Source organism: Talpa occidentalis, unplaced genomic scaffold, assembly GCF_014898055.3.
Source record: "Talpa occidentalis isolate TD23 unplaced genomic scaffold, MPIMG_talOcc4v2.1 talOcc4.10, whole genome shotgun sequence".
In the NCBI taxonomy this organism is placed as follows: Eukaryota; Metazoa; Chordata; class Mammalia; order Eulipotyphla; family Talpidae; genus Talpa; species Talpa occidentalis.
This window is the reverse complement of record NW_023600993.1, coordinates 38,753,016-38,766,509: the sequence shown is the minus strand read 5'-3', so window position 1 is coordinate 38,766,509 and position 13,494 is coordinate 38,753,016. Positions and strand designations below refer to the sequence as shown.

The 13,494-nt window shown below is 42.6% G+C and overlaps 1 protein-coding gene across 1 annotated transcript in view; it reads right to left on the bottom strand.

The window, feature by feature from the left end:
- CACNA2D3 (calcium voltage-gated channel auxiliary subunit alpha2delta 3) overlaps positions 1-13,494 on the bottom strand; it is an 807,400-nt gene that overhangs the window by 54,499 nt on the left and 739,407 nt on the right. The window contains 2 exon segments of the mRNA XM_054694676.1: positions 562-614; positions 3,223-3,298. Of these exon segments, the coding sequence (XP_054550651.1) occupies positions 562-614; positions 3,223-3,298 (129 nt within the window).

Here is a 13,494-nt window from a genome sequence, read left to right as displayed (position 1 = left end):
GTATCTCATCTGGAAGGCAAGTCTTTCATCTTTGTGTCATTTCAAGTCTGATGCATCCAGAACCTTCTGAACAGGACCGTAATTTGACAGGATAAACAATTAAATCACACCTAAGAAAAGCCCCGGCCCCTGGCCCATGCCTGCACAGACCCCCAGCCCTGCACATGCCAAGACATCCTAAGTAGCATAGTGGACAGCCCTGGCAATTTGTTCTTTTGACCACAGCCCACCCAGGCTGCATTAAAAACAGCCAGACATCTATGTTAAATTTAACAGTAACCACAATAAATAAATTTGGTTTGTGTATTGCAAGCTGTTAGTCTGCTAAACAATGACATAAGGGAATAAGCAGGAACCAGGAATAACTTAATAAAAGATCACTTTGGGGTCAATGTCCAATGTTCTGAAATGTCCAATGAGGTTATCACATTGGATCTAGCAGTTATCATTATGAATCTAATGGTTACTAAATACATGAAGCACAGTCCCCCAATTTACTCTATAGTGCAAAAAGAAAAGCAATGATCTTTTTTTTTTTTTAATGTAGCAAATTGTACTTACAATACAAGTTCTGTCATTATCCATTTTACTGCAGCAAGGAAAGCATTATAAGGCTGAAAAGAAGAATTCAGTTCATTAAAAACTATGATCACACACAAAATTTGTAGTTTAACTTAAGGCTTTACATAAAGACAATGTTATTCTTCTGGGGAGATTAATATCAGGTTAAAAACCAGTGAGGCTCTAACTAAAATAAGAAAATGGTTGGATACTGTATCCCAAAACTAACATTTTAAAACTTTGAACTCCCCTGTAGTGAGATGTGATTTACAAGTAAAATAAACATGATCTAATACAGGGGTTATCTCTGGGAGGAAAAAGGAAGTTCAGCAAACGATGCTTAAACCTTTACCCTCTAGGGGCTAATATTTTGCAGCCTAATGCTGAGGGCCTGGGATCGCATAACTAATTTCCAATGGTAATTCAGAGGCTGCCTCTCAGAAAGGTGATTCCCTGTTCTCCATCACTGTATGTCATTCATTGAAACAAGCAAAAATTGCATACACTTGATTTTAATGCCGCCCATGAATTATGTTAAATTTAAGCTGCCTTTTCTCACACTTACATATTTGGACTTGAAAAAAATGATAACCATATAAACATGTGATTTTATCCTTGCAGAAAATCCCCTTCACTCTATAAAAGAAGGCATTGACAGCCTAATCTTTATTTCAGAATATTTTAATTAAAAAAAGCAGTTGGATTGTTTACTCTGTGATATTTCCTATGTGGATAATTCAATTTCCTGAATTCTGGAAAATACCACGTCTCCCCCTCAGTCGGTTCTTTGTACCTAGGTATGCCAGATATGCAAGTGCTGGGAGGACTTGGGAGACAGGCAATGACACTGGCAAAGCTGTAGCCCCAGATGGCAGGGCCAGAGAAATCTCTGAACCCCGTGGTTGTGTTTAGGTATCAGTAGAACTGAAATGCCATAGTGGTATGATCCAAACTTTGAACATTTTGATAAAGGCTAGAACTAGGAACAGGGAGGGGAGTTAGCCAATTTTAAATAAAACAAGAACCAATTTATATACTCCTAACCATTGTTGAAACATCACTTTTTCAAGTCAGTAAGGAAATGAAGAGACAACTGCAACCAAAAATACCTACTGGGTTACTCTCAGCCCACCCAGATTGTCGCAGCCTGGACAATCTGATTTGACTGAGTGTATCAACATCATCCCCTGAATCACAGGAACCTCAGGACTAGGGTGAGATAAGTCTGTGATCTATTAACTATTTCCTAAAACTAAATGCAGCCTCTTAGGCCTGTGGTTGTGCCACTGTATTTCTTAGGGCTTGAAAAATAATCATCTTTCTTTCAAAAAGACCCAGGCAGCCCCACGAGGAGACATTCTGCTGTGTCTTCTGGCCTGCTGGGATCAGACATTCTGATGACATTTCAGGCACCTTTGGCAGAGTGGACAGAAGGGAGTAGAGAATGAACAAAGGGATGGGGAGGTTTTGGAGGTAGAGGGAGGGAGGCCCAGGGCAGCTCAGCTGAGATGGGGGAAGGGCACTCAAGCACTATAGGCCAGATATGGGCTGAATTTACGGGTAGACAAAGGGATTTTGTAAATAAAGGATTAAAAATATTAAATGCACAATATCAGTCAGGAGGGTAAAGCTATTGAGCTTTCAGGCCTAATGGTGAAAAAGTAACTTGGGAACATTTTAAGTCTGGAAATATTCATGCTACAGTTAGGGAAGTTTTGTTTGGAAAGACATGTTGATTCACACTATTAAGTTATACTTTTTAATATGTCCAACTCTTAGTTCTTAGCTGCCTATCAAAAATTTCCCAGCTCCAAATCATTTCTTGCCCCTTCAGGTAGGAGAACCATGCTAAATGTTTGATTTTTAAATAATCCTCTTGCAAGATCTTACATCTGCAAATGAAAAAGAGTGTAGTCTTTAAAATCAAATGGCTCTTAAATCTTGTGTTTCAGATTACTTTTAAGTTAATTTTTGGTATTTACAAAATGATAACATGTCAGGGTTTTATATATCTAGGTGTGTATATGTACTTGACACAGTTTGGCATCATATATATATCTCAAAACTATGTCTGCTTTTCCTGTGGTTTTAGGTTATTGGTAACCAAGCTTCTATATCTTGCACACTGCAAATTGTATCATTTTATTGGGAGTACATTATAACAGTTCTGGCAGTCTGAGCCAGTTTCTAATGATACAGTAGTTATATTGATTGATCTTCAATTGTAAAATCATCAATTAAAACAGCTTCAGCTGAAGTGAAGCTGAACCTCAGCAGCAGCATGATTAGGGCAGGGTGTCTATGATCAAAGCGTGGACCTGTTCATAAGCTAACAGCTCTGCTATAAATCCTCAGGATGAGCTGTTGAACAAAACCAAATTCTTGTTTCTATGAGAATGAGAAAATTAGGACAACTTCTCTTTTTTATTTATCAGTAGGGGCCTGCTACACAGATCCATCAAAGATTTTAGACCTGTTTGTCATTCATATAACCACTGCATTTGGGATTAAATGGAAGTGGTTTTTCTTAACCAGTAAAGTCAGGAAATACCTTTAAATGTTCATTGTTTTACAAAGATAAACTTGGTTATTCCAAAGAAATAGCTGCTCACACACAGACAAAAACATCAGGGGTTTTAGGGGTGACTGCTCTGCACTTACGTCCAGGAGGCCACGGGCACCGTCACTGCTCTCCTTGTTGGCTCTGCACATGGCTTGATAGTCATAAAGTGTGATTCTATAGGAAAGAGTGGAAAGGAGCTTCACTAACTGGAAGAACACAGGAACCAAAAGATGCTGTGGGACAGCAAGGTGAATTATCAAACACCATCATCTGGTGCAGCAGTGACCAACACAAGCAAATATAAGCTACCAGGGATGACAAACAAGGAGCATGATGAAAGAGTCATTTTGGTTTGGACGAGGATCATCCGCATGGACCAGGGCCCTCCAAAGGGGGTGGTGTGCTGTTCTGAACTGGACCTTGGAGGGAATTCACTTGGGCCATGACTCCAAGATCTTGGAGCATTGGGAAGAGCCAGTTTGGGTTCAGAAATAGCAGGATCCTCTGTTTCTCTCAAGCTCTGGGAAGCAGGCCCTGACCAAGGCAAGACAGGTACTTTTCCACCCTGGTGGAAACCAGCTGACTCATTGGTTGTAATCCCACCCGTCACCACCATAGTAGTGATTGTGTTGTTGATTTTTTAAAATTTTATTTTATATATTTTTACATGATTTTTCATTTTTACACAATGTATGCATTTTCATCTTGATTATATTCCCAATACAATTCCCACCCCCCTTATTTTGACACTAATCCCTCCTCCCCACCCCTCTCATAGTGTGTCTGGTTTAGAGTTGCTTGTTGATTTTTATTTTTTTTAAAGATTTTATTTATCTATCTATCTATTTATTTATTTATTTATTTATTTATTTATTTATTTATTTATTTATTTATTTATACAAGCACTGGGTACAGTCAGGAGCGCAGGAGGGTGAGAGAATTCACCAGAGCCAGAGCGGGGAACAGAACAGGCAGATGATGAAGTACACTGCTGAGGAGAGCAGTGGGCATGGCAGGAGAGGTCTGCGCGCCATGTGGGCCCCTTGCCAGAGGCTAGGGATCAAACCAATGCTGCAGATGCTGCAGGCAGCTTCGCAGCCCAGTGCTCAACCGCTGCGCCATCAGGTGAGGCCCTAATTTTGATTTTTACTTTATACGATTGTGTTCTTTTAAAAACAGAAGTTTATGACACAAGAAATGCTTTCTCCATTGCTAGTACAAGTATAGCTCTCATCGTAATGGTGACCTTGACTCAGCTGCAAAGATGTTTTATATTATAATTTTCCAGATATTTTAAATCCCCCGTTAACAAATTACAAAGTAAAGGAGAATGACAGTTTCTGGTAGCATCTGAACAGCTTTTAGATGGAGTGAACCAGTTATCACAAAGAAGGCAGACATCCCATCCTTCCCCTAAGCTCCCCTTCCTATTATACCTAACACCGCAGGGAGAGTGACTTGAAGTCCAGGCTGAGTTATACAGCAGCTTCCAGATGACCTGTAAACACTGCAATACCAGAACTTCCACATAACTGAAAGGAACTCTCCCCTCAAGAACTCTTTTACAGTTGCTTGTTGATTTTGGTTTTTACTTTTTTATAATTTGTCTTTTTCCTGGTCCCTTATTGAGGTTTTCTAAATCCCTGCTATGAGTGAGACCATCCGGTATTTTTCTTTTTCTTTCTGGCTTATTTCGCTGAGCATGATCCCTTCCAGCTCCATCCATGTTGCTGCAAGGATCAAAACAAGGGGGGCGGGGGTGGATTGTATGGGGAATATAACCAAGATGAAAAGTACATACATTGTGAAAAAATGAAAAATGATGTAAAAACATATAAAATTAAAAAAATAATAATAGTTAAAATTAAAAAAGAATTCTTTTACAGGAAAACACACTGCTAAATGTGAAGCATTTGTAATGCTGTGCTGGAAATAAATACTAGAATGAGAGTTCCCTGTGGCAGGACTGGTGTGGGGTCTGACTCACGGCTGCCCATAGCACCTGCACTGCACTCAGCACAGAGGAGCATTGGATTTAAAGTGTCAAGTGCATGAATGATCGCCTGGTTGCATGAATCTTAAATAGATGATGACATAGCAGAAATGGAAGAGGTCAAGGGCAAGTGTGATGTGAAGGCTCTTCCTCTGGGCAAGTTAGGAACATCACACTCACAGATTAACAAAGAGCTACCCACAGGCAAGTAGAAACTGGCCACAGGTGACCATCTCAAGATGGAGACCAGCTCCTGACTGCGCCACACGGGCATCCCTGGCACAAGGTCACAGAAGAAACTGCTGGTCACACAACCTCCCAGCAAATGCCTGAAGCTCTTCCTCATCAGAAAGTTTCTTCTCTCCTGTTCACTGGGCTCACAGTTGATGCAAGCCGGAGCTGTATCACCTGAGGCAGAAATGAAGCCTGTGAACCAGCCAAGTGGCTGAGTTGGGAAGCTAAGGGACACACTCTCACAGGAGCGCTTACCACTGACACTAACTCAGCTACTAATCAATTGCCGACCACAGCAGGCCTCTCCAGTCTCTCCCTGACCCACCCTGCCTCAGTCTCCATCCTCATCTGAGGGACCTACAGGCACCTCTGAAAGGACTTTCTAGTATTTGGCAGGAATTACATGAGCCTCCATTCTTGTCCTACTGCTGAACTCTGTCTCCAGATTTGGAACTCAGTCTAGGGCCTGGGTGAGCAGCAGTGTGGCTGAGGGACACACCTGCTCTCTTGCAGATGTGGGTGCAGAGTGGCGTGGCTTTAAAGGCTGACCCTGCCATTTATCCAAGATGGAATCATAAGCAGATTTCTGAGGCTTCATTTCTCATGATAAAATGACTCACAGAGAGGTTCTGAGATTTAGATAACCAGGCATGGGGAAGTTTACTGAAATATACTACATGTCATATCAGCCTTGTTACAATCCTCACGGCAGAAGGAGATCTAAGTTCACAGCCTGTTAGAGTTTGGACTTTTACAAACACACTATACACAAAGGCACACATGACAGAAATGTGATTTAATGGTTAAAATGCTAGCTTTGACACAGTGACACCTGAGCCTCCTATTGCAATGTTACAATGCTTTATCTATCTATCTATTTATTTATTTTCACCCTCTTGCTACCTCTGTTCCCTCATTTATGAAATATAAAATGGTGAGAATAATGGCTACCTTATAGCGTGGTCATGAGGATTACATGAAATTATGTATATGTTGTCTTTAGCACAGTTCCTGGCACAGAGGAAGCATTTAAGAAAAGACATGGCTGCAGCTTCTGTTATAATTGATCAGTATGGTTTTCACTGCCATTATTAATTAATGGGAATGTTTACAGTTATGGGAATTGACTCAGGCTTTATCCAGTTGGCTGTAGGGTGGACAGGATTCCTGGTTTCCTGGTTCATTGGGACTTATGATGCAGAATAAAATGTATACTTGTGGCAGTGCCAGGCATGCTCAGCAGAAATGTTGGGATTACCGAGAGGTGATGCAGGACCTTTTGCTGTGGGCTTCTTCACTGAGGACCACGTACAGCAGATGGTGTCTGCTAGACTCCACTGAGCAACAGAGCAGGTGTTGTTCTCAGCATGCCTTACAGGAGATGCTAACCATCCCCATTTAAAAAAAAAAGATTTATTTATTTATTCCTACAAGAGCTGGGTGGAGGCCAGAGATATGGGGTTGAGAGGATTCACCAGAGACAGAGTAGGGAAAAGAACAGGGGGATCTACTGAAATACACTGTTGAGGGGAGCAGCAGGCGAGATTGGAGAGGTCTGCTGTGCCATGTGCGTAGCTTCCTGGCCAGGGATCGAACTCATGCTGCAGTGGCCGCAGATAGCTTCATAGTGCTGTGTCTTAACCCACTGCACCACAAGGGAGGCCAAACCATGCCCATTTTACAGATGGGCAAACCCAGTCTCAGCGAGCCTAGTTACAATCTCCCAGTTCACACCTCACCAGTGACAGAGCCATTAGATGGGGACTAAGTTGAAGCCACCCCTCTGTGCCTTCATTCCAGTAGCAGGCTGACAGGTCCAACGAAAGGTTTAGACTTCAGACCTGTGCCCCATCCCAGTGTCTTACTGGAATGTCACAGGAAATGCTGCCCAAGATAAGGTCTTACAACCAACATCCAGTATCAAGTTGAGTGGCTGTTGTGGGGTCGCCTGACCAGGCTGGACCAGCTGGCCCCTTGCCATGGTAATCAACCTGGAGGACAGATGACAGGAAGCTCAGGATTCTCCTGGGATCACTTTTAATGGCGCCAGTCCACATGGCGGGGCTAAACTGAACTGTATTGGGGCCACACATGCCAGGGGTCCTGCCTTCCATTTCACAAGGAAGCTTTTCTGAATCAACTGCCATCGAGGAGGCTACAAAACAAGCCTTCCCTGCTTTCTCCACGCTTTGACAGCTTTAAATAGATGTTGCAGAAAGAGAGACTTCCAGATTATTACCCTTTTTGAAGTGATTTTGTTACTGTTTTAAATAACTCCATTTTGTGGCTACCTGTATCCTGTTCTGCTGATTATAGTTAAAGAACATGATAATTGCCTGCTTTCATTCAGCTCTAAAATAAGCCTGGAGCATCGTGCCCAGCCCAAGATTGGGCTGCATGCTGCCTCACTCAGCGGTGGGAATTTGTTCTTAATACAGATAACATGCCTTAATCCCCATGACATCACCACCAGGCCACTTCAACAGTGGGCTGTAACCCCAAGACCTTATCATTAGCATCTCTGTGCTCCCCAGAAGGGTTGCTTTGAAACTTTGACAAAAGGCAGATATGGTTATCTCAAGAAGAAACTCAAAGAAATACAAACAAAGTCTGGGCAGCCCCTCTTGCCCTTGTACCCGAAGAGCCTTTGACTTGCACGATAGACCCAGGACGACAGGACTTGTCTGGGGCCTTTTGCTGCTTCTGCCTTTTTCCCAACTAGATAAAAATCAGACCAAGAAAAATATTTCTTCTAAGAATTAGAAGGCTGAATTTCAAAGGTATAAGTTCAGTTAATTTAGACTTGTTAGTAACTGCGGGGCCAGTGTTTAGTAAACACCTACTATGTGCCCATGAGGCCAAATACTTGATCTGCAATGACTCATTGAATTAGCTTGCTTTGGCTAAACTCTGTGCCTAAAAGTCAATCTCAAGCAGCTCAATGTTTGCAAATATGGCCCTAGCAGCAGGACAGGGAGGCATTTGACTTAGAGGCTTGCTATGGAATATATTTAAGCATTGTGAATGTAAAAGTATGAGATGCAAAGTGACTGACGAGGGTAGCATGTAAAAATATGTATTCTTTGGTGAGCTATAAAATGTGTTCTCTGGGGGCACCTTTCAACCTCCAAGTGATAGGGCGTGGAGCAGGAACACAGGAAACCCTTAAATAGGTTTTCGTCAAGGGAAGCTCTGCTCATTCATCTCAGAAAGCCAGGAGAGCTCAACCTGTTGGTCTGAGCACTAACAGACAATCCAAAAGGTGCCTCCCTTCTCTCCTTTTTGCACTGGTCACCACCTTTTCCCACAGTGATTTCTTAAAGAGATTTCCCGTCCTTTAAGATCAGCATAACCATCTGACACAGCAGAGCTGGCAAGTTTACATGATCCTGTCTCTGCTGCCTTGGAATGTTTTACATGGAAATCAGTGAAACAAATCTAGTTAATGAATACCTATCATTAGCAGAGACTAGACTCATGTGATTGGACTGGCCAGAAGGACAGCACATCAGATACTGGGCCCATCAGGGCCCCAGGAGAGAAAGCCCCACTCATTCTGTAGATTACAGAGTCCATCAGCACCAAATGATTTTCAACAGGTGCTGATAATATAAAAATAAATATTATAAAAAGAAAGTTGCAGATACTTATTATGTCATCACTTCACCCAGGTAATAAAAGAAATAGTAAGAAATAATCACTTCCTCTCAGATAATAGGCATTATCTCTGAGGTCAGGGACAAGGGCAATTTTATAAAAGAGGAAACTGAGGTTCAGAAAGGTGAAGTCACTGTTCCAAGATAATTACTCTGCTAGTAAGTGGAGGGGCTGGAATTCCTACTTAGGTTTTCTAGTCTTTAAAGCTATGCATTTAAACTGCTTCCCAAGCGTAGGTCCCCAGAGGATGTCCTGTACCTTCCATGGCCCATGGGGATAGATCTAAGCAGAAGAATCTGGAAAATGGGGTATAAACTTCCTCTCAGCTCTTAGGCGAACAGTTGAGCATACAGGTTGCTTATCCGCACTTGTGAGCGCATACTTTGACATTTGTTTAGGCAATGAATCTTAACTCTGCTAGTCCTTTAGAATTACCTGGGGATCTTAAAAAATATATATAATATATATGCTGATGCCTGCATATCAGCCTGCTCCCCTAAGATTTCATTATTAGGTTTGGGGACCCAGCATCAGTGTTTTTTTTTTTTAAGGTACCCAAGGAATTCTAATATACAACCAGGGTTGAGAGCCACAAATTTTAGAATTTGATGTGCACTTGCTAGTTATTTCTTTCATGTGTCTCTTCCTCATCCTACTTGACAGTATTGCTATGCAGGAAGGAATGGGAACTTGTACCAACAGCCCATCTTTCCAGGTTCCATGCCAGTCTGGGGTGTGTGATGGGCTGTTTTAAATCCCCTTCAAGGCCCATATATTAGTACTAACCTCCAAGAACCTCCAAATGTGACTGCGTTTGGAGATAGCGCCTTTCAAGAGATGATCAAGTTAAAAAGAGTCACTTGCAGGGGGGGGGCCCTATCTAATCTGGGTGGAGTCTATAACAAGAGGAAACGTGGACACAAAAAGCGACACCTGGGATGAACACACAAAGGAGAAGCCAGGTGAGACCAGTGAAAATTTGGCCAAATGCAAGACATGAGGGAGGCCTCAGGAGAAATCACCCTGCTTACACTTTAATCTTGAACTTCCAGTCTCTAGAACTGTGAGATCATGAATTTCTATCAGAGTCACTCAGCCTGTGCTGTTTGCTATGGTCACCATAGCAAATGAATACAACTCTGTTCTATTCACTACCAGCTAAATAGGGGATGTCTGCAAAACTCAAGAAAGAACAGAATTCCCCATCATTCTGGAGAGCAGCAGTGATTTGATAAATAAGTGTGAGCATGAGGGAGCCAACAAGAGAGTCCTCTGAAATAGAGAAGCTCTGGAAAACTAAATGCTGCCAGTAGCCAAGAGGCCCATGTTTCCACTCAAGCAGAGCACTGCTCTCCAGCCATATCCACTTCTCTCCTGGGGCGCGGGTAACATGGAAGGTGTCCTGTAAGCGCACTGAGCCAGTGACTTGCTTGCCACTCACCTGCCCCTGACATGAAATTACCTCCATTTGTTAAACTGAGGGGGGAAATGGAATCACAATTTATCCCACATAGAAGATTAGATTTCTTCTATCTCTTTGAGTAAGAAATGGAAGGAAATATTTGAATTCTTCTTGGTGAGTGAGCTAATGTAAAACTCACTGAGGTGAGAACTTGAATGCTGGGCTTGTCCCACCAAGGAAGCTCGGGCTCTGCCAAGTTCGTGAAGCTCTGTCTGCCTTTCATGACGGCTGCACCAAAGTCACACCTTCACTGCAACACGCCGGATTCAGTAGGTTGGTAGCTAGGAGTCTCGCTGTCGCTGGTGTCATTCTCATCGGTCAAGCCCCTTAGGTGTCACTGGGTGCTCCTGCTTTGACTGCTGGTGCAGGCCAGCACGTGGACAGATGAGCTATCAGGGGGACTTTAGCCATTTGTGTTACCCAGGACTGTGGGAAAGGCTGGGAGTGACAGGGTTTGAGGGTTTTTGAAGTGGATTTACCGGAAGCCAGCACATGTGCAGCCTGAAGCAAACTGGGGTAAGTTGGATATGGTGGAGCCTATCAGACTCCCAACATCCATTCTCTTCTCCTGTCAAGCAGAACTCCAACTTCTCTGTATGCAGTTTTCCAGGGTCCTTCGTAGCCAGGTGAGGTCATGTGACTAAGCAGATGTATTGTAGGGAGTGGTGTATTGTACCAGCACACATTTTAATACAGAAATTTGATTTGACCTTTTGGATCTCCCTGACTCCTCTCCCTTCCACCTGTCAGTTTAGATTGTAGATATGATGGCTGGAGCTCAGCAACCACCTTGCACTATGAAGCAAACTTGAGTTAAAAAGCCAACTTGAAGGAAGGTAAAGGAAAAAAAGTTGTGGTCATGGGTTCATGATGATAGCCTGAGGTCCCCGAATTAGTATTTTCAGGTGTCCTGCAAAACTCAGGCTTCCTTCACACAAACAGAAGAAAACATCAATATTCTTAAAACTTCTGTTATTTAGGAATTTCCCATTATTTTCTAGTAGGATCCACTACTAATTGACATATGGATTCCAAATTTGATTGAAATACTTTCTTTTGCTATCTCTTAAAGAACAACAAGCAAGAATGCGGGAAAAAAAATCTCTGCAGAAAATACTACAGTCTGCTTCAACTATGGAAAAAGATGAACAGTGATTAAGAGAACATGGTCTGGAATATGAAATCTGAGAGAGATGAGTTCAAATTCCATCTCTGTCACTCACTACTGTGGGTAAACTTGGACAAGTTATTAAAATGCTTGCAGTCTCCACATTCACTTTCTCCTTTGTTACATGGAAATAATGACAGTGGTTATTTCATGGAGTTGTTTTGGGGATTAATTAAAGTCATACATCGAATCTGTTTGGAATAATGCCTTGCTGGAGTTATTATTCAATAAATGAAACATGCTGCTATTCTGTCACACATGAGGGCAGGTATTGTTATTACTGTGATCAGGATTCCTCAAGTAGCCTCTTTTAAAGAGCCATCCATTGGAATCTTCACATCTCTGCATTCCAGAAAGTCTGGTCCAGAAACACAGTTGTCCAAGCCAATATGTCTTCTTGTTCCCTTCAATGCCACCTCTGACAAAGCATACTTCTGTGAGAGTGGTCAGGTCAACAGGAAGCCAAAAAGCCATTACATTCATTGCAAGAGTTGCTGGGTATTAGACTCCGATGGGGCAGTGAGCATTAAAGGAGAACAGTCGTCCAAACATAACAGACTTCTCCCTGACACTCTCTAGACGCCAAGATCAGGGCATTTGCTGAAATGTAATGTGATTACCAGGACAAGGAAAGCTCGCAGGCACCACCACCAAGCCAGCGCAGTTCCATCATGTAGAGACAGGGGTAGAAATGGTCCAAGACTTGAATTCTACCCAAAGTGACACCTTTTAAGAAAGGAACTTTAAGTAGCAGAAGGAGCCACCACAGGAAATTCTACACAAGACTGCCATGCTGATGTGTGTGGGGGAGGTGAGGAGGACATTTACCAGGCCCCATAGGAAAAGTATGAGTGCCTGGGCAGGTGAAAACTCAGCATGTTACACTGAGCACATAAAACAAACAGCCAAGATACAATCAAGAGACAGAAGAACATTGATAGTTGCTAGAGCAACAAAAACAAGTTACTAGCAATCAGTTACTTTCTCTGCAAACCAAAGGCCAGTCCAGTTGGTTTTTCCTTTCTCCAGCATAATTAGATATGCAAAGACAAGGGAAGACACCTTGGCAGAGACCATAGGATGTTTGGTAAAAGCTTGCATTACTCCACTGAACCCTCAGTTGCAGGTATGGGAATGATCCTTTCTGTCCCATTTAGCTGCAGAGAAAACTGAAATTTAGTGAGTTGAAGTTACCAAAAGGCAGGCATCTCCTAAGTGGGCAGCATCTAAACTGATACCTCGGTGCTTTTAACTCAGTATTTCTTGAATAGCTAAAATGAAATAGCTAAAATGAAAAATCTAAGTGAGTCACTACTCAGGGAGGCCACCTAGTTTCATAAGAATGATGATGTATTTGAAGTTTTCTGCTTGAATCACAAAGAGCTGACCAGGCATATGGTATCTTATGGGAAAACACAGGAGGCTGGGAACATGGCATGCACAACTGTCTCTCCACTTCCACTGAAAGAAATCTGGACCATCTTATCTCTCAGGTGGCCTCACATCCTGAAAGTTCTGCTTCATGCATAAGACACTGCTGCCCAACATTTCCCTCCTTCACTTCTCTAGCAGGACTGAAGGAAAACCCAGCACTACACAATACTGATGTACACAAAACCAGGTAAAGAAAAGCAGCCAGAAAATGCTTGCTATGTTCGCACTATAGCGTGTCTGAATCCAGCATTACTATGCAAAGACTCTTAACCTTTCCAGGCCTCATTTCTTCGATTCTATAAAATGGGTACACTTATGCCCAGGAGCAGTTCCATGGGCATGCAGCCTGTGTAGCTGCACGAGAACCCAGCACATCAAAGAGCTTCATGCTTGGCAGAATGTTCTGCTTTTTGCTGACTTGA